This window comes from Prunus persica, chromosome G5, assembly GCF_000346465.2.
Source record: "Prunus persica cultivar Lovell chromosome G5, Prunus_persica_NCBIv2, whole genome shotgun sequence".
NCBI lineage: Eukaryota > Viridiplantae > Streptophyta > Magnoliopsida > Rosales > Rosaceae > Prunus > Prunus persica.
This window is the reverse complement of record NC_034013.1, coordinates 9,576,293-9,597,627: the sequence shown is the minus strand read 5'-3', so window position 1 is coordinate 9,597,627 and position 21,335 is coordinate 9,576,293. Positions and strand designations below refer to the sequence as shown.

Below are 21,335 nucleotides of genomic sequence, written 5' to 3'. Positions count from 1 at the left end.
TTTGGTATTTTCTTACAAGACACAGCTGAAGGTGATCTTGAAAAGTTCCATATAAAATTTACCTTGGATCCTATGCAGAATTGAGTTTTTTTCTCTCTGTTTCTTTGTGTCATTCTGAATATAGTTGTGTCCTGATTGAATCCGTTTATTAATTGACCAAGTTGGAAAAGTAGTTTCCCAGAATGAGCTCAGGAGTTGCTCTCTGACTGATACTTTGAGTAGTTGGAGGGTTTTACTGACGAGGAAAATTGATTCCATGAAGGATTTGAGCTTTTAATAAGAAAAGGAACTTGGAGGGTTTTTACTAGTTGGGCTTTTCCGAGGAGGGTGCCGCGCGGCTATGCTATTTATAAAAAGAAATTTAAAAAAAAAAGGACCGACGTAAGGCCGTGCGGCTATATCTTTTTTAATAAATAAAGAAGACAGGGTATAGCCGTCCGGCAGAGGACCCGGCTATCGCCTAGCGCTGAGCGGGGGTTTTTGTGAAAATAGTATCGCCAAAAATAGAGCATTTCAACAGTATAGCCGAACGGCTATACTGTGTAAAAAGATTTTTTTTACAGTATAGATCTCTTTCTTAATTACTTTAAATAATAGTTATGTTTTAATTATTATTTATTTAGTGAATAATTAGTATTTAAATATTTAAATACATTTTATTTTTATCCAATAATGTGTGAGTATTTTGTGTGTAATATTGAAAATTTTGTAAAAAAAAACAAGTGTATTAAACATGAAAAATATGTACGTACATACGAGTATTAAAGTTCAAATGCTAAATTCTTTATAAGGGTAATAATTCTGAAAAAGTAAAAACTCAAACGGAGACAATAGAGACTCGGGTAATGGCCTAATAGTAATGGATAATGCTCTAAACTACTCTTATTGATAAACAAGAATAGGGAAAAAAATAATTTTTTTTTTAAATCACAGTATCTATGCCAAGCGTATAGCCGCACGGCTATACTATTTATATAAATAAAATAAATAAATAAAAGGAACCCAATAACGCTGCCCGGCTATCCTCCTTTTTATTAAAAAAAAAAAATCAGAGTATAGCCGCGCAGGTATACTATTTATTTTTTAAAAAACAAATAAAGAGGACCTAGCTGTTGCCTAGCGCCTAGAGCCCAGCTCGTGTTTTTCATGGAAAAGGTATAGCAGCCCGGTTATATTATGTAAATAGAATTTTTTTTTTTAAAGTATAGCAGTCCGGCAATACCTATATCTAATTACTAGCATAATCTAAATTTCTCTTTTTAATTACTTTAAATAGTAGGTATGTTTTAATTATTATTTACTTAATGAATAATTAGTATTTTTATATTTTAATATATTTTATTTTAATTCAATAATATGTGAGTATTTTGTGTGTAATATTAAAAATATTAAACATGAAAAATATGTACGTACGTGTACAATATGAGTGTTAAACGTGAAAATACTAAATTCTTTATAAGAGTAATAACTCTGGAGAAAAGTAAAAACTCAAAAGAAGACAATAGAAACTTTGGTAATGGCCTAATAGTAATGGATAATGTTCTAAACTACTCTTATCGATAAACAAAAATCGAAAAAATTTTTAAATAAAAAAAAAATCACAGTATCTATGGCAAGAGTATAGCTGCGCGGATATACTATTTTAAAAAAAAATTAAATATTTTTAAAAAATGGAACCCAATAACGCCTGTAGGCTATACTCCTATTTAAAAATATATAAAAATCCAGAGTATAGCCGAGTGGCTATATATTTAAAAAAGTAAAGAGTACCCGACTGTCGCTTAGTGCCCAAAGCGTGTTTTTTATTTATTTATTTAAACAGTACAGATTATTATTATTATTTTAAAGTATGCCCGCGCTGCTATCATAATCTGAATTTCTCTTTTTTAATTACTTTAAATAGTAGTTATGTTTTTAATTATTATTTACTTAGTGAAAAATTAGTATATAAATATTTTAATATATTTTATTTTTTATTCAATATTTTGTGAGTATTTTGTGAATAATACGTGAATTTTGTGTGTAATATTGAAAATTTTGTAAAAAACAAGTGTATTAACATGAAAAATATGTACATACGTGTACAATACGAGTATTAAACGTGCAAATGCTAAATTCTTTATAAGGGTAATAACTCTGAAAAAGTAAATACTCAAACGGAAACAATAAAGACTTGGATAATGGCATAATAGTAATGGATAATGGTCTAAACAACTCTTCACTGAAAGCACAAAACGGAAATCCTTTAACATACGTTCAAACTCCCTCCTTGCAACCATTGCATCATATTGTTGCTGTGAGATCTTAATCTGCTTGTCAATTCACGTCCAGCTTCTTACGTTGTTCTGCACTAACCATCCCATCCACGACCCGTTGTATGTTGCTGATCGTGTCGTCAACGCTGTTCAACGGCTCAGTGTCCTTCACAAGACAACTCAGTTTCCAGCGTAGCCTGTCTAATGGGAATGAGATGTGTATCTCATGTAACATATTGGATATTTCATGCGACGGTAACGATGGTAGAGCATTGAATTTGTGTGTTGTGTCGGGGTCTATGATCGGATTTCTCAGTCGGGTCGGGTGGTGGTGCCGGTACCATCTTGAATAACATGGTAGCTCTTGAAGACATTCCAAGCAATTGAGACTTGAGGAAATTTCACAAGGGATTGATCGTATGGGAAGCCTCTGTTTTCTACCATCACAACGACACTATAGTCATGGTCGTTCGTGTTGGGATTGAAAGCCTGCATGTTTAGGTCATAAAGAGAGAAGAGCTATATGTTGAAAAGATTTTATTCACTTCGAGGTGATATTACTCTTTTTGGTCTCAATTTCATTTCATTTATTCTTGGAAAGGAATTCAATTTCATTACTCTTGGAAAAGAAATCAATTTCAGTACTCAATCAGTATTAGTTTCCTTTTAGGAAAAGAGTTTGGCGAATAGTAAACCTTTTTTGCTAATGAATTGGTTGATGTCTGTGTACGAGTTTCCTTTTATAATAATGATGAACTCCAGAAGGAATGGGAAAGATAATCCTAATCCATTACGACTAGGAATGATAATTTCTTTTTCTGATCAATAATGCTTGGGAATAAGATTTTTCCCCCAAGAAATTGTCGACTTAGAGTAGAAATAAAAGTTGTGCGTGATTACCAATTGGAATGAAAGGTAGATTAACTTGAACTGCATAATTCTGGAAAATTAAAGAAGTGAAATTCAAGTTCAAGAGCAGGGCTCAGTTATCCCATCCCATGTCGGCAAAGAATCGTTGAGCTTGACTGAAATATTTGACAGAGAGCTAAAATTTGACAAGAAATTATCTCCCATCACAAATACGCCATGGTCACGGTCATGCTGACTGTTGATTGAAACCTCCATTTTTAATTAACAAAGAAAGTTGGTGCACAGAAATTAAAGAAGAGAGATGTGAGAGGCTTTCTGTTAAAAAGTTGCATCAATGGATTAATTTCTTTTTATGCAAGAATGAATGTGATTTCTTTTTAACCATAGAAAATTGAGATATTGATATATACAAATTATGTATCAATCAAATCCCACATGTCTGGAATTGCAAAAGATTAACGTTCACAGGTAGATAACGGAAACTGAAGAAATTCTGAAAAAGAAGTGAAATTCAAAGATGAAGAGCTCTCACAACAATCCCATATATCTGTATCAATAATCAGTTGGCAACTTGAACCTACACAGAGGGCATACATGACCATACCTCAACCACTGTTCAATGCAATGTCCATGAAACATGTGAGAGCATGGCAAGCAAGTGACTTGATCCCCACTCAACATCTTTCCCAAGCAAACCACACAACGTTGATCGCTGCTCGAACCGCGTTGCACCCCTCCATCAAACACAAACTTCTCCAAGGCATCAACTGATGCTCTAGTTGCAGGCATTGGGCTGAACACTGCTTCCTCTAATGACTCTCTCACAGCTGCTTCTGTCAATGCGCCATCGTCGATATCCCCAGTGTTTTGTGCCAATGTATCCAAGAAAGAGCGCATGTTTGCACAAGTTCTTATCATACTGTCCCGGAGGCTCAATAGCCTATCTAGAACATCCTCCATTTGATGAACATCATCAGCAGAAAGCATAACACTAGCCCGGAATGCGAGTGAGTACCAGCCTTCCCTCAGCCGCCGTGCCCAACCCTCCCCTATTTGTTCAATACCACCCGAAGAAAGTGCAAGCGGAGCATGATATGTCTCTATTTGCGAGTTCACCTCATCCCTGAGCTCCCTGTCCTCAACCTCCAACTGCTGCATTTCGTCGAACAGTTGGTGTGCAAGCATTGGAATCTCCTTCTCAACTGTGACAAGTATGCCGAGCTTCTTGTTAAGTCCAGCAGCTCCATGATTTTCCACCATGGTACTAGCCTCAAGAGCCATTCTGCTTACCATAGCTTCAACGCTCTCGAGTGGCTCTGTGTTGCCACCACCAAAACGCTGCGTTTTCCATCGGAGCCGGTCCAATGGGAACGGAATGTGCATTGCATCGATCATGTTTGATAAAATATCTCGTGAATTGGACTTGAATGAGTGAAAAGGATGATCAAGTTCGAGTCTTGCATCGTAAGCTCTGGTGGGCAGAGAAAGATCTGAATTAACATTGTAGCTTACGACGACATTCAAAAGAATCGAGACCTCAGGAATGGGAATGGGAATGGGAAGCGATTCATCATCTGAGAAACCTCTCTGCTCTACCGTGACAAAAATGTCATAGTCGTGGCTGCTGTTGGAACTGAAAGCTTGCATATTTGCACAGAAACTTGCAGGTTCTTGAATTTCACAGGTACATATATATGACTAAAATCTAAAATAAAATTGGTATTTATTTATAGGCAACATAAACTTGACTTACGTTGATTTTTTTATTTTTTATAATGCCTTTCTTTTGCCAAATTTTAAAAAAATAAAAAATAAAAAAAGTCTCCCATGTTTAGCACGTTCTTACATGCTTGAAATTCCCAAGCTCATTAGATTTCCATAGTTTTAATACAATTTGGAACCAAGCATAAGAATGTTCATCGGAAACATCATGAAAATCACTTGAAAAACACCAAATTTAAAACACTACAATTAGTAGTAATGACAAGTTAAAAGTAAAATAAATATGTTTACTTACTCCAACAGAATCGTTTGGAAACTACAATTTCATGAAAGTAGCGTTGGTTTTTATGATGCAGAACATATGGGAATGGGGTGCTAATGGTTTTTATGAAATTTCATTTTTAGAACGTTTTTAGAAAGTAGCGTTAGAATGATCATTAGAACAAACATCATGAAAATCACTTGAAAACTCCAAATTTAAAACACTGCAATTAGTAATGATAAGCACAACTTTTGTTAGTATGATATACATTGTTATACTCATCATTCCTTGATACCATAATCGTTTCGAGGTCATGTGATAACATGATATCAAAATTTCATAGAGCTTTTAATCTTCCCCAAATTATTTCTACTTTTTTCGTATATTCTGGGATTTTCGGTATTTCTTGTTTAAGTGAAACCCAAGCACAAGCACAACTTTGCCACATAAAGAAGGAGACTGTCAAAGCTAGACTAAAGCTAGCCATCACATTTACCACAAATACAATCCCAACCCCATATATCTGGAATTAGATTAACTTAAACTGCATAATTCTGAAAAATTAAAGAACTGAAATTCAAAGCTCAAGAGCAGGGCTCAGTTATCCCATCCCATGTCGGCAAAGAATCATTAAATTTGACTGAAAATTGTCTCCCATCACAAATGCACCATGGTCATGGCCATGCTGACTGTTGATTGAAACCTCCATTTTTAATTAACTCAGAAAGTTTGTGCGCATAAAGAAGAGAGATGTGAGAGGCTTTTTGTTAAGTAGTTGCATCAATGGATTAATTTCTTTCTATGCAAGAATGATTGTGATTTCTTTCTGGCCATAGGAAACTGAGATATATTTATATACAAATTCTGTATCAATCCCATATGTCTGGAATTGCAAAAGATTAACGTTCGCAAGTAGATAAAGGAAACTGCAGAAATTCTGGAAAATAAGTGAAATTCAAAGCTGAAGGACTCTCACAACAATCATCCCATATATCTGTATCAAGAATCAGTTGGCAACTTGAACCTACACAGAGGACAGATATGACCATACCTCAACCATTGTTCAATGCAGTTGGCATGAAACATATGAGAGCATGGCAAGCAAGTGACTTGATCCCCACTCAACATCCTTTCCAAGCAAATCACACAATGTTGATCGCTGCTTGAACCGTTTAGTACCCCTCCATCAAACACAAACTTATCCAAGGCCTCAACTGATGCTCTGGTTGCAGGCATTGGTCTGAACATTTCTTGATTTAATGACTCTCTCAAAGCCTCTTCCATCAATGTGCCATCGTCGGTATCCCCTGTGTATAGTCCCAATAGATTTAAGAGTAGGCGCAGGACTGTACAATATCTCACTCCACTGTCCCGAAGGCTCAATATCTTATCTCGAGACTCCTCCAATTTATGAATATCATCAGCAGAAAGCATAACAACACTATCCGATAATATATTCGAGTCCCAGTCTTCCCTCAGTTCCCGTGCCCAACCCTCCTAGACTTGTGAAGCACCATGTAAAGAAAGGTCAAGCAGAGCATCATTGGTCTGTATTCGTGAGTTCACCTCATCCCTCAGCTCCCTGGCCTGAACCTCCAACTGCTGCATTTCATCAAACAGATGTTGTGCAAAAATTGGAATCACCTTCTCAATTGTAAAAAGAATGCCCAGCTTGTTATTAAGTCCAGCAGCCGCGTGATTCTCCACCATGGCACTAACCACAAGCGCTATTTTGCTTACCATAGCCTCAACGCCCTCAAGTGGCTCTGTGTTGCCGCCACCAAAACGTTGTGTTTTCCATCGGAGCCGGTCTAATGGGAAGGGAATGCGCATTGCATCGATCATGTTTGATATAATTTCTCGTGAATTGAACTTGAATGAGTGAAAAGGATGATCAAGTTCGAGTCTTGCATCGTAAGCCCTGGTGCGCAGAGTATTATCAGAATTAGTGTTGTAGCTTATGAGGACATTCAAAAGAATCGAAACCTGAGGAATCGAAATCGGAATCGGAATGGGAAGCGATTCATTATCTGGGAAACCTCTCTTCTCTACCGCGACGAAAATGCCATAGGCATGGCTGCTGTTGGAACTGAAAGCTTGCATATCTTTTGGCTCAGAAACTTGCAGGTTCTTGAATTTCACCACAAACTTTAAGGTTCTTGAATTTCACCATTTGGCTCTTTCTTTTGCTCCTTCATTTTCTTCATAGTAGAAAGAATGACAACAATGCTTAACGGCAGCTCCTTGGAGAAACCATTAAAATTGAAGGCTAAATTCGGCAAAATTTTGTCAAGTTCGGCTACTATATAATTTTTATTCAATAATATGTGAAAAATAAGTGAATTTTATGAATTATTCAAAATTTTGTAAAAAATATGTATTTTAAACGTGAAAAATATATATGTACGTGTATCATATGTTTGTTTTTAAAAAAACGTATATTTTACCAAAATTTCGTTATTATGATTATTGTATTCATTCCTTCTAGTGTAATCGTTTGGAGGATACATGATTACCTAATTTGATATCGAAGTTTTGGTTCCTAGAAGTCTCCAATTAATCTCCCTCCATTATTTCTACTTATTTCCTGAAATGTGGGATTATCGGCATTTCTTGTTTAAGTGAAATCTATATAAACTTAGCTCTTGTTACTTCATCCTCAAGTTTCACCACCCTATCTGCAAGAACCTCCAGCCGTTGGACCTAATCAGAAAGCAAGATAGCATCATTACCTCTGCCATAGTGAATCCCTCTCTTCATTATGCAAAAAGCTTGTGGGCACTTAAAATAATTGAGTACTAATTTGTTTTTGGCAAGAAATTAATTGCAGGAGTCAAGCATGTTGCGTCATGTTTTCTAATTTATTATTTTATACAAGTAATTAATTACTCTAATTAATCTAATTTACGGTAGGGAAATTCGAATTTGAATGCATATTATTTTGTGTTTTAGTTTGTTATGTTGTGTAAATCTAAACTAAAACCTGTCCGCATCATTGACCTAAAAAAAAACATTTTTCATGAAAATAATGTTCCGGTAACATGTTATCGTCTGTTGGGATTTTTGGGGTCAAAATGGTCTAGTGGGTGGACTGTCTGATTTCTATTCACCTAATTTGACTCTCTGTCTCTCTTCCTACTCTGCAAGCTGCACAAAAATGGCTTTGCATGCTCCAGTCAATAACCAGCAGTGTCAGATTCACCGTCTAAATCTCCATCATCGAACCCAAATTCAGCTCCGAAATCTCTATTTCAACATCCCAATCTCGCAGTCTCGAGGCTTCTCCCTTCGTTCGCGCTCGATTTCACATCCTCTGTTGTGTTAGTTTCTTCTTCATTTGTCTCTCAATCCGATACATTTCTTTACTTCCCGGCGCTTATTTTCATTGGGGTTTATCGCGTTTGTTGTGTACAGTGCGCAGATGTGTATCGGAGAAGATTTCGGGTTCTTTCGATCCGGATTCGGGTCGAAATTATGCATCCGGACCACCGCAGGTGCTCTCTGTTCCTGACTTTTTCTTTGACCTTTTTTTTTTTTGGTGGTGATTTTTTATATTATTTTATTGCTTGCTTTTATGAACCTCAATCCTTTGTTTGATTAGATTATAGTAGACGGATCACCTGCGTATTGTTTATGCAATGTGATCAGGTTAGAGTGGGATGAGAGTACATTATTGGAGGAATAATAAATAATAATAAAAATGATAGTGATCCAATTAAAGGATTTAAATCTATTATAATTTTTTAAATAAAACTGACAGAGATGTAGTTGCTATCTTTATTATTTGGTTTTTGTTTTTTGTTTTTTGTTTTTTTTCTTGGGAGAGTTATTTGGTGATTGACATAGTTCTCACCTGCTTTACATCAAAATTATTGTTAGGATAAATGTACATCCCTAAATGCTTTTATTTTCTTTACATCTAGAAAATTTAATCTTTAGTATCTTTTTCTTACTAAGAGTTACAACTTTCAATTTACTTACAATAATGGGTTGATTCTAACGCCAATCTTTTATCTTCCTCATCAAAAGAAAATTTTATGAAATGACTATTTTATTTAGTTACTTTTTTTTGGGTTCAAACTTCACCTTGTCATTTAGTTTTGTTTCATATAATCACCTTAAAAAAACAAAAATTCACTATATCCTCAATGACTTTCGATTTTTGAATTTTTTTAAGTGTAAAACAAGTGAACATAAATAAATAAAGAAAAGGGCCAGTCATGGCGCGCATGGTCAGCTTGGGGAGAGGGGAAAGGTTGATGACATTGACAGGAGATGGAAGGAGGGAGGGTGCTCAATTTTGTTTTGTGTTTTTCTTCCAATTTTTCTTTTTATTTTTCGAAATTATATAAAGAAGGGTAAATATGTATCGAAAATTGAGGGGATTGATGAGCAAGATGGGTGTCGAGAGAAGTACTCTGAAAAGAGTAGAGAGAGTTATTTGAAAATAAATGTAATGAGGGGCTTGACTGATAGAAAAAGTCAGACCAATCCAAACCTCGGCTTGGTTTGGTTTATTTACACCCCTCATTACTGTTCATTTTACAAGGCATTTGCAAAATATTTTCGGCCCATATTGATTGTAATTATTGTATGTCTCATTTCAGATCCCTCAACAAAATAATGTTTCTTTTGTGGAGGTCCTGAAGAAATCAAATTCTTTCCTGCCACATGTAACCCTTGCTAGTACGCTGTTGGCTCTTGTCTTTCCACCTTCTTTCACATGGTTTACCAACAGGTTCTTGAACCTTGTTTAGATAAATTGGTTGGTCAATAATTGAATATTTTGTTTACACTATTCCATTATAGAGACAATGAGTTACTTCCAAGGAAGGTTGACTTTTAACATCACTGTGCTAAAAAATGGAGTTTGGCTAAATGCAGTTGTGGTCCTTGTGTATACATTTTATTTTAAAGGGGAAACTAAGTGAATGAAGAGGAAAGAAGAAGAAATTCATCCAATCACAGTTAGAAATATAATTTGTATATATTGGATTGTTACGTAAAATGCATTTGGAATTAGGGAGTACCGGGTCTTCGCTATTTCTATGTTGACTGTGTATTCTCTTTGCTGCCTAACATGGCGGGGAAGCTTTAGTTCATTTTCTATGTAAATTGTAATTCATTGCATAAAACACGTGTACTTTTATTGTAAGCACACTTTTCATCCTATAAATAACGAAGTGTTTCAATTTGGTTCCTTCAAACATGATCAAACACAATTAGTTGACTTGCGGCCTCTTCCCTTTGTTGTAAATTGTAATAACAGTCCCATGATCATGTGGTGGGCACTTTTGCACTTTTCCATTCATTTAATTAAACAGACATGGACAGAGGGATCTAATTGTTTTGAAATCCAGATTAAAACATTTTGCAAATTACAGAATGAAGAGTGAACTTCAGATTAAGTTGTATTTCCTGCCCTGAAGTATTCTGGTGCAGCTATTGGAAGGTGGAAAGTTTAGATTTGATTATGTCGATGTGAAATTAAATGTCGTATTCATTGAACAAATGATATTGTGCCAAGGACATGCTTATAATTGTGTTCTTGCAATATCGTTCCAGGTACTATGCACCTGCCTTGGGGTTTTTGATGTTTGCAGTGGGGGTTAATTCCAGCGAAAAGGATTTCCTCGAAGCTTTCAAGAGACCAACAGCTATTCTTGCCGGTTATATTGGCCAATTTCTTGTCAAGCCGCTTCTTGGATATATTTTTGGCATTATCTCAGTATCAATATTTGGTCTTCCAACTCCAGTAGGTATGATTCACCCTGCCTCCCTGTCAAAACACCTGGCATGAATGTACTAACTTTTCTTAAATCTGTGATCAGGTGCTGGAATTATGTTGGTATCTTGTGTTAGCGGCGCCCAGCTCTCAAATTATGCTACTTTTCTGACGGACCCGCCAATGGCCCCTCTAAGCATTGTCATGACATCACTGTCTACTGCTACTGCAGTAATCATCACACCACTCTTATCACTCTTGCTCATCGGAAAGAGACTGCCTGTTGATGTAAAGGGAATGGTGTCCAGCATTCTGCAGATTGTAGTTACACCAGTTGCTGCAGGGTTGCTTTTGAATCGGTGATACACCAACTCTGAATAACATTCTTTTAGCCCAATGTTCACTTGTAGAGATTCTGACTTGTCTATTGTAATTTCGCCTTCAGGTTCTTTCCCCGAATATGCGATGCTATTCGGCCATTTTTGCCTCCGTTATCTGTATTAGTTACAGCTTGCTGTGTTGGAGCACCACTTGCCATTAACATTGAGTCTGTTACATCTCCTTTTGGACTAACCATTTTGTTGCTTATTATCGCATTTCATTTTACCGCCTTTGTAGCTGGTTATTTCCTTACTGGCATGGTCTTTCATAAGACACCTGATGTCAAAGCACTACAAAGAACACTATCCTATGAGACAGGTTCCTCCTTTGCCTTATCAGTACATAATTCTATAGGAATTTATGAAACTAACAAATTTTTCACTTTTGCAGGAATGCAAAGCAGTCTTCTGGCCCTTGCCCTTGCAAACAGATTTTTCCAAGATCCACTTGTTGGAGTGCCTCCGGCCATCTCTGTGAGTCAATGTCTTGGCTTAAAAACCTTTTTTTTTTTCCTTTTCACCAATTCATTTTTGGCTAAGATGACTTGGAACTCTTCTACAGTTCGGAGAGATCATTGTTTCAAATTTACATTTTGCTTTGTTCCAAGCAATATGCGCGCATTTTGTCTTTCACCCTGCTAATCTGTCTTTCAATATGCACACACATTGACCCAAAAAAATAAGGTTACTTTGTGTTTTGTTGCACCAGGTGTATTATTGACATGTTCACTGTTTTTAACTGTGACCTGCAGACTGTAATCATGTCTTTGATGGGCTTCTCTCTTGTCATGGTTTGGGCCAAAAGGAAAGAATAACTAGACAAAATAGATCTCAAATTCTTTGAAGTTGGCCCAGTGGTTCTTGATGGCTTGCATATTAATGAGGTGCAATCAAGAATGATTGAAGAGTATTTTTGTTTTTCTTTAGTGTTTTTTAAAATTGTAAACTTTTAATTTCTAGTGCTAGGATTTGTATAAACTCATTTTGTAATTTGTATATTATGCCTAAGGCAGTAATTATGGAATTGAACATGGTTCACATGGAAAATATTCATAGATTTTGCAATCATTTAAATTAAGATTAACATTCCCATTGTTGTTTGTGTAGATCCTTTTCTTTTGGTACATGGGGTCCTCATGAAATTGTGAGCATCCAAGTTGTTTATGTGGACTCTCATAAGTTACCCACATTTCCCAAAACAAAAAATAAATGAAGGGAAGTGGTTGTAGTTCAAGTGGTTAAGAGTATTTTTACTCATGCGCCTAAGGTTTTATGTTCAATTTACTCCTTCATTATCACTTGTATAAAATATATATATATATATATATATCTTGAATGTTCGTGTGCATTACATTCAATTAGCTTTTTTTAATTTAATTTTTGCTGTGACAAGAAGAGAATTTTAGGTACCTTAGGCTTATGGTACCTTATCCAAAGCCTAATTACCAGAAAGACCCTTTAATCTTGAAGCAAATTTCCATTGTACCCTCATCTTCAACTACCTGCTTCGAAAGAACCCAACGACCATGGCCATGAACTCTTTACTGTACCTCCCAAAACCCCCCTTTCCTCACAAACCCCTTTCCCCTCCAACGTTCCCTACACACCCAAAAGCTCAGACCCGACCCGCAGACGAATCAACCGATTGACACACACACAACCGACTTTTTTTTAAATAAATAAAGACTCAAACTACCAAGAAAACTTACCTAATTGTCTAAGGTTTTCTTTTTAATAAATAAAAAGTCGATAGAAACCTAATTGTCTAAGGTTTATTATTCGCCAAACTCTTTTCCTGAAAGGAAACTAATACTGATTGAGTAATGAAACTGATTTCTTTTCCAAGTATAAACGAAAAATAATAATCCTAATCCTAGTCAGATTCATACATTGATCACCAATATATAAAAGGTAGAAGACCCCAAAAAGAGTAACATCACCTCAAAGTGAATAAAATCTTTTCAATACATAGCTCTTCTCTCTTTTTGACCTAAACATGCAGGCTTTCAATCCCAACACGAACGACCATGACTATAGTGTTGTTGTGATGGTAGAAAATAGAGGCTTCCCAGATGATCAATCCCTTGTGAAATTTCCTCAAGTCTCAATTGCCTGGAATGTCTTCAAGAGCTACCATGTTATTCAAGATGGTACCGGCACCACCACTCGATCGAGAAATCCGATAACAAACCCCGACACGACACACAAATTTAATGCTCTACAATCGTTACCGTCACATGAAATTATATCCAATATGTTACATGAGTTACACATCTCATTCCCATTAGACAGGCTACGCTGGAAACCGAGTCGTTTTGTGAATAACACTGAGCCGTTGAACAACGTTGAAGACACGATCAACAACATACGACGGGCCATTGATGGTATGGTTACTGCAGGACAACGTAAGAAGCTGGACGTGATTGTCACCGTCGACAAGCAGAGTAAGATCTCACAGCAACAATATGATGCAATGGTTGCAAGGAGGGAGGTTGAACATATGTTAAATGATTTCCGTTCTATGCTTTCACGTGAAGGTTTGCTACAACAGCCACATGAGGAGGCACGTGACCAAGCTACGAGTAGTGTTGATGCTTTAAGGTGGCGATTGGTTCGGTCGCATTTGAATGAAATAAGGTCACGTGCAGCCGCTGCAGGGATGCTCAATAATATTAATTATGAAGGAGGTTTGGATGTAAATGAAATATTGATCGAAATGGGGATGTTGATGGAGGAGCTCTCAGATGACCATCAAGCTCGACTGCTTAGGGCAAAGCCTGCAACAAAAGCTTCGGTTGAGGCATTAGCCAAGTTAATCAAAATTGATGGAGTAAATTATGGTACTAATAGTGAGTATTGTGTGGTCTGCATGGAGAAGATGTTGAGTGGGGAAGAAGTCACGTGCATGCCATGCTCTCATTTGTTTCATGCAGACTGTGTTGTTCAATGGTTGAAGTTGCGTCACACGTGCCCTGTCTGTAGGTTCAAGTTGCCGACTGATTGATGGAGGTTCATAGTTTTAAGCATCAAAATTGAAAAAGTATTTTCTTTTGTGTAATTTTTATGAATAGTAAGTATATAATTGTCATTGTCGATATAAGATCCAATTGTTCATCACTAACAATGAAAAGAGAATATATAAATTGACATTAACCCTTAAAAAAATTCACATCTACTTGGCCTTTTCAAATTGGCCCAAACTCTTCTTCTTTCCCATTCCTATTCCTACAAGGACTTCGTCAACCCAAATGTTATGTAAGGAAACCGCGTCAGGTATACTCTGGATTTTTTATTTATAAGAAACCGTATAGCCGTTCGGTTTTATTGCAGTAGTTTTTTAAATTTTTTTTTATTATAATTTATAAATAGTATAGTCGTGTGGTTATATTCTTAGTATAGATATTGTGATCTTTTTTTAAAAAATCACGAGTATGTTACCTTATCCAAAGCCTAATTACCAGAAAGACCTTCAATCTTGAAGCAAATTTCAATTGTACCCTCATCTTCAACTACCTGCTTCGAAAGCTTTACAGTGAAAATCTTCAAACAAAACCCAACGACCATGGCAATGAACTCCTTACTGTACCTCCCAAAACTCCCTTTTCCTCACAAACCCCTTTCCCCTCCAACGTTCCGTACACACCCAAAAGCTCTGACCCGACCCGCAAAGCCCCTCAGTCAAAATGGTACCCTGGGTTTTCTCGGAGCGGGTCTGACCCTGACCCTGACCCTGACCCTTATTGGACCCGCCTCAGCTGCTGAGTTACCGTTGTGGGGATCCTTGCAGCTCAGTGAACCCTCCAATGCCCTCTCTTTGCCCACCTGGGCCATACACGTTTCTAGTGTCGTTGAATGGTGAGCATTTTCTCTCGTATGATCATTTTCTGGTGTTTCTGTAAATGGGTTTTGCGAATTTTCTCCCTCTTTCATTGTTTTTGTTTTCGTTTTGAATTCTTGTTGGCCATTTGTTTGGTTGCCTAGAAAAAGAGAGGTAAAGGAAAGGAAGACAATTATATTGAGCATGGTTGCTTGCTGTGTTAATTGTAAATTCTATTTTTTGTTGCAAGGATTACAGCAATGGCTTTGGTGTGGCAGTATGGGGAGAAGTCTGGGTTTGAATCTTGGAAAGGGCTGTCTTGGGGTATGGTGAGTTATTTTCTTTTGGTGCAATGTAATTTTTATTTGATTATTTGGATGGTCCATGGCTAAATGCATAAAAAAAAGAACAATGTTGCCTCTGTTTAAATTATTTGTTCTGAATGATGGAGCACTTCTAACTTCATTGAAGTACTTTTTAGAGGTTGTGTACAATACTTGAAGTTTTAGTAAAATGGTTGGTAGGCGATTGTTCCCATTTGTTTCCCATTAGTTGTATTGTTGGCTAAATGAGGGTAGAAATCCAATAGAAACTATATCTGCCCTGTTGTCGAAGATCCTTCTATTCGTCTCCAACCCCACAATCCAAATAGAGGCCAGCACTACAGAATACCCAAGAGTAAAAGCCTACTTGTTTGCCCCAACATAAGTATATATATGCTTAGTTGACTCGCTCTCAGCTTTTCTCAACACAAACTAGTGAGGAGATAAACAAGCATAGGGCCTCCTTTTCTTTCAGAGCATATCACAAGTATTGGTTTATCATAAGCCACCATACAGTTACCAGTAGTAGGATAAAAATCACAAGTATTTCTTGATAATGGTCTCTTTATGAGCTGATTAGAAACTTTACTACTAATGGTAGATTTCATTTACAACAGTACTTGTTTGTTAAGCTGTACTACTAATGGCAGTTTATATCCATTTAACTGACTTTACAATTCAAAACGATTAGGGTCTAATCTTAAAGAAGATGGCTTTTAAGATGGGTTGATATCATTTTTGTCAGTTTGTGGATTCTGATGTAGTTTTAAGTCGAAAATTTAGGTTTCCAAGTCAGTTGCTGGGATATGGAGGTTGAGGAGTTTATGTAGAGCTTGCTTTGTAGTTTTACAATTATTCAAATGGCTTGCCTCCTTGATTAAATTTTTACTGATGTAATTGATTGATGTAGGTTCCCCTGCTCGGTGGAGCATTGTGTGCATGCACATGGCATTTCTTTTATAACTCTGAGTCTCTTGAGGTAAGAAGGGTGGTATCTCTTCCATGCAGATTTGTTTAAGAGTAAGGGAAATAAAATGGTTGAAACACAAAACAGAATATTGATCATGATCATCACTTGCAGCAACTAATTGCTAGATTCTTATGAATATTTCCCTTCAATTACAACCGGAAATGACTTGTGAGACAAATATCTACAGTGACTTTCGGGCTTCTCCATGATTTGCAGGTCCTGGTGGCTCTTCAAGCAGCCCTGACAGTTATCGGCAATGCTACAATGTGTTTTGCTGCATTTCGTATTTACAGATCATCTGAAGAACGCTCCAAGAATCTTTGAAGTATCTGTATATGCACAAACAGATCTTATTCCTATAAGGCACCAAGAAACATCTATTTGTTAGGGCAGTAAAGATGACATACCGAGGAAGAAGCTAGTGGTTTTGTATGTGTGCAGGAATCAGGATACAGAATGCTGGAAGATTCACTTATATGAAGATGGAAAATGAAGTACTCATTTGATGTCATTTTCATTTAGTGAATGTTGCATTCGTTTTCTGTGTTTTATGCAAAGTGTTCGAAGGAGTCTCACAGTCAGGTGGCACCATGTTTTGAACGGCAGCTTCAATTCTTCAAATTGTTTTGATGATCTCGAAATTATCCCTTTCTTTCCTGGCTTATGAGTTTGTCATCCAAGTGAGGTTAGCTTCTCGAAGGCAAAGTGTGTATTCTCATCACTAGTTGAACCTCTTGTTAATCTCGTTGTATAGTTTGTTCTGGATCCAATTCAAGTTATGACAGTGTTCATTTAATCCTAGCTTATGTGCAAATTGATCAGTTTGCAACTAATATGCTAGTTTTCTCAGCATAAAGGATGGACATTTCTTCGTTTGAATATTACTAAGACATAGCTTTCATTTCTTAATTTGCCATCCTTTTCAAATTAAAGCTTACAGTTCCACATTCCTTCAAATTTGGGGCAAGATAAGACCCATTAATTTGCCAGTCCTTTCAGAAGCTAGATGTCAGTTTTATGGTATAGTGCGATCTCCGAATTGCTTTAAAATTTGTGGCCTAAAATCTCACAGCATTGCTCTGTTCTGTGTACGTTCCTGTTGTAGTACATGTCAATAGTAAAGTTGACCCATCGAAATTTCTTTAGCCTTTTTTTGTTGTTGCTGAGATAAAGACGATAATGTATTTATAATTCAAGCCAAAGGATCATTACAGACACCAATACCCATGTAGGATTAATACAAGTATGGAAGTCCAGTGACCCCAAAGTGTTAATCCAAATTCGGAGGAAATTACCGACATCATCAAGAGTCCAAAGTGTACGTCCAAGTATAGCCACAACGGGCAAAAGAGATTTCGACAAAAAATAATTGGGATTTGTAGAAGTTGAGAATTTCTGAATGATTATTCATCTCTCAAGGAGGAAATTTATACAATACAGAGAGAAATCAAAAAAGGAAATAAACACAGATCCCTGATATACACCAATATACAATTAAGCGAGTTGACTAAGACAATATATGTATCATGAATGCTAGATTATGTGGGCTGTCTAACACTCCCTCGCAAATCTGACGATATAGGAGAGACGAGATTTGATCGAAGGAGCTAGATGCGTTGTGTAGAAAGGCCCTTTGTGAAGATGTCAGCAAGCTGGTCTGCAGACAAAACAAAATGAACACAGTGAGAGAAAGAGAGGATGTGCTCCCGAATAAAGTGATAATCAAGCTCAATATGTTTAGTACGAGCATAAAAAACTGGATTAGAGGCCATATGTGTGGTGTTCATATTGTCACAAATGGGAAGGGTTGGGCCAGAAGAAGGGATGGCCAACTCGTGATGGAGATAAGAAATCCATGTGGTGTCAGCACAAACATGAGCCAAAGACTGATACTCAGCCTTGGCAGAAGAGTGAGACACAGTATGTCGTTTCTTAGCACTCCAAGAGATAAGATTGGGGCCAAGAAACACACAGAAGCCAGTAGTTGAGCGACGAGTATCAGGGCAACCAGCCTAGTCAGCATCAGAGAAACCATGAAGGGTGTGAGGACGAGTATTGAAGCCACAAAGAATGAGAGGACCATGAGATCGACCAAAGGAGAGTCCAAAGCCAAGGGAACCCTTCAGATAACGAAGGATGCACTTGGCAACAACCAGATGTGGAGAACTAGGTGCACTCATAAATTGAGCAACATGATTAACAACAAAGGAGATGTCTGGCCTAATGAACGTGAGATACTGAATAAATCCCAGAAGATGGCGATATTCAGGAGCATCAGAAGGCAACTGACCATTAAGGGAAGACATTTGAAGAGAGCCACAAATTGGTGTAGTGCATGGCTTACAATCAGTCGTGGAATGTCGTTTGAGAAAATCAACAATATACTTAGTTTGCAAAAGATGGAGGCCAAATGATGTGGAATTAGCCTCAAGTCCCAAAAAGTAAGATAAGGGGCCAAGATCATTAAGCTCAAACTCCTTACCAAGGGTGGCTACAAAGGATGATAGAAGAGAGGTCTAGTTGCCAATTAGAACAATGTTGTCCACATATAACAAGAGAACCATAATATCAGAAGACCGGCGAAAGATGACCAGTGAGGCATCGACCCAAATGTGAAGGAACCCAAACTGAAGTAAGAAGCCGCTAAGACGTTAGATCCAAGCACGAAGAGCCTGTTTGAGAAAATATATGGAATTTTGAAGCTGACATACATGAGTGGGACAAGCCGGATCAACAAAACCCAGAGGTTGAGCCATAAAGACCGTAGTATCCAAATAGCCATGAAGAAAGGCATTCACATCCAATTAGCGGAGAGGCCAACCAAAAGAGACAGGCAAAGAAATAATAATGCGAACCGTAGTAGGCTTGACCACAAGATTGAAGGTCTCATCAAAATCTATACCAGGTTATTGAAAGAACTCTTTGGCAACAAGACGAGCTTTGTATCGTTCAATAGAACCATCAGAATTTCATTTAAGCTTAAACACCCACTTGCAACTAACAACGTGCTGCTGAGGAGGAGGTGGAACAAGAACCCAAGTCTGATTTTTAAGGAGAGTGTTAAATTCAACAGTCATGAATGTATGCCATTTAGGGAGACGAATAGCCTGGGTGTAGTAATCATCAGGGACAGAAGAATAAGCCAATAAATCATGAGGAAGAGGATATCGAATAGTGTCGTCAGTGCGAACACGAGATCGAAAAGTGCCATCCTCGTTTCGAGTGACCATAGGATGATGCACCACAGCAGGCGAACCCGGAGCAGAAGTGTGCCTATCATGAGGAGGCTTAGACTCCTTAGGAGGTGGAAGTAGAGATGGTATTGTTTATGAGGAGGCTCGAAAGCTTGAGGAGCGAAAGATGGTGTAGTTCGTGTACCATGAGAGATTACAATCTGTTGACGATGATAGCTATGCAAGGGTCTCGGAGGTGGTGGTGCCACAGGTGGACCTACAGGAAGTGGTGGTGGCACAAGTGGTGCTGGAGGAGGTTATGGCACAAACAATGGAAATGTTGGAGGTGAAATTGGAACACATATCCATTCATAAGAGGTAGAAGCGGTTTATGTGTTTGACGAAGCAAATGGAAATGACTACTCATCAAAACGAACATGGCGAGAGATGTAGACTCGGCCAATAGCACGATCAAGACACTTATACAATTTGTGCTACAAACTGTAACCTAGAAAACACACTTAATAGTTTTGGGTAAAAGTTTATTAGTCAGGTAAGCACCAAAATGTTGATAACATGCACAACTATAGACTCTTAGCTCAGAATAAGATGAAGTTTGACCATAAAGACGAGAATAGGGCGAAGACCACTGCAAATCAGGAGATGGAACAAGGTTGATGATAAAAACAGTAGTGGAAACAACATCAACCAAATGCCTTACAGGAACATGGCTATTAAGGAGAAGAGTGCAAGCCATGTTAGCAATATGACGATGTTTACGTTCAACAAGACCATTTTGTTGAAGGGTGTGAGGACAAGAAAAACTAGGTAAATCCCATGAGAAATGCATAAAGCGCGGATAGAAGTATTATCATATTCTTTACCACCATCACTCTGAAATTGCTGCATAAAAGAAGAAAACTCTGTGGCAATGTAGGAAAGAAAGTTCTTAAAGTGCTCAAAAACTTCATATTTGTGTTTCATAAAATATAACCAAGTGAAATGAGAAAAATCATCGTATATAAGACATAATATTTGTAATCGATAATAGAAGGAGTAGGTGATTGCTAAACATCAGAGTGCACAAGAGAAAAAGGAGAGTGAGCACTTGCATTATTGGAAACAAAAACGTGGAGTTGCATGGATTTACCCAAGGCACAACCCTTGGAAAAAGAATGATCACTTTTGAAACGAGATCCTAAAAGATTTTGTTTACCTTAAAATGACATGATTTTATGAGATGGATGTCCTAATCTATGATGCCATAAGGATGATGAATGAATAGAAGCAGATAAAGCTTGAAGTCAAGACGAGATGGAAGGGAATTTATAAAGACTATTGCGACATAGGCCTGGAAAAAGTAGAGAACCATTAGAATGATCAAAGATGTAAAAGTGGTGAGAATCAAAGGCACATAGAACATTGTTATCTTGACAAAGTTGAGCAATAGACAAAAGATTTTTACGCACTTTAACATAAACATTGTTTAACCTATAAGAGCTGGAACCAAGAGTCAATGACATGTTACTAGTATACTTGATGGGTATCTGTGTATTATTACCAAGCAGAACGAAATCATAGTAAGTATATGGAACACAGTGTTGCAACATAGCTAGATTGCTAATCAAATGAATGGATGCTCCTGCATCCGGATACCATGAAGTTGTTAAGCTCATAATTTCATACATATACATGTCCTATTTACTTAGTCATTTTGCTTAGTTTCTTAGCATTCTGAGTCATTTACCTCTCTTTGTGTGTTTTGTAGGTCAATAGAGTAAGAGAGCATAATTCATGTAATTCAAGCATGTTAAGGCCTGATTTAGATGAATAGAAGA

The 21,335-nt window shown here is 37.2% G+C and overlaps 5 protein-coding genes across 10 annotated transcripts; 3 read left to right on the top strand and 2 right to left on the bottom strand.

The window, feature by feature from the left end:
• Positions 3,512 to 4,844, bottom strand: LOC18777425. The gene has a single exon (XM_007210651.2). It carries the CDS (start codon positions 4,770 to 4,772, stop codon positions 3,678 to 3,680), a length of 1,095 nt encoding a protein of 364 aa, XP_007210713.1. The 5' UTR covers positions 4,773 to 4,844; the 3' UTR covers positions 3,512 to 3,677.
• Positions 5,933 to 7,388, bottom strand: LOC18776318. Its single transcript, XM_020563541.1, has one exon. It carries the CDS (start codon positions 7,210 to 7,212, stop codon positions 6,607 to 6,609), a length of 606 nt encoding a protein of 201 aa, XP_020419130.1. The 5' UTR covers positions 7,213 to 7,388; the 3' UTR covers positions 5,933 to 6,606.
• Positions 8,124 to 12,298, top strand: LOC18775900 (probable sodium/metabolite cotransporter BASS6, chloroplastic). 4 transcript variants are annotated; one of them, XM_007209402.2, is made up of 8 exons: positions 8,124 to 8,429; positions 8,524 to 8,603; positions 9,717 to 9,847; positions 10,675 to 10,868; positions 10,941 to 11,193; positions 11,280 to 11,533; positions 11,606 to 11,688; positions 11,967 to 12,298. In XM_007209402.2, exons 1-8 carry the CDS (start codon positions 8,267 to 8,269, stop codon positions 12,027 to 12,029), a joined length of 1,221 nt encoding a protein of 406 aa, XP_007209464.2. In that variant the 5' UTR covers positions 8,124 to 8,266; the 3' UTR covers positions 12,030 to 12,298. The 4 variants fall into 4 exon arrangements, with proteins under 4 accessions (XP_007209464.2, XP_020418915.1, XP_020418917.1 ...); XM_020563326.1 differs by lacking the exon at positions 9,717 to 9,847 and having other exon boundaries at positions 8,319 to 8,429; XM_020563328.1 differs by lacking the exons at positions 8,124 to 8,429; positions 8,524 to 8,603 and having other exon boundaries at positions 9,720 to 9,795.
• On the top strand, positions 13,211 to 14,218 carry LOC18775892. The gene has a single exon (XM_007208962.2). It carries the CDS (start codon positions 13,211 to 13,213, stop codon positions 14,216 to 14,218), a length of 1,008 nt encoding a protein of 335 aa, XP_007209024.2.
• Positions 14,567 to 17,230, top strand: LOC18777314 (ycf49-like protein). 3 transcript variants are annotated; one of them, XM_020563365.1, is made up of 5 exons: positions 14,567 to 15,069; positions 15,282 to 15,360; positions 16,265 to 16,333; positions 16,541 to 16,682; positions 16,766 to 17,230. In XM_020563365.1, exons 1-4 carry the CDS (start codon positions 14,777 to 14,779, stop codon positions 16,646 to 16,648), a joined length of 549 nt encoding a protein of 182 aa, XP_020418954.1. In that variant the 5' UTR covers positions 14,567 to 14,776; the 3' UTR covers positions 16,649 to 16,682; positions 16,766 to 17,230. The 3 variants fall into 3 exon arrangements, with proteins under 3 accessions (XP_020418954.1, XP_007209016.2, XP_020418955.1); XM_007208954.2 differs by having other exon boundaries at positions 14,572 to 15,069; positions 16,541 to 17,230; XM_020563366.1 differs by having other exon boundaries at positions 14,984 to 15,069; positions 15,290 to 15,360; positions 16,541 to 17,230.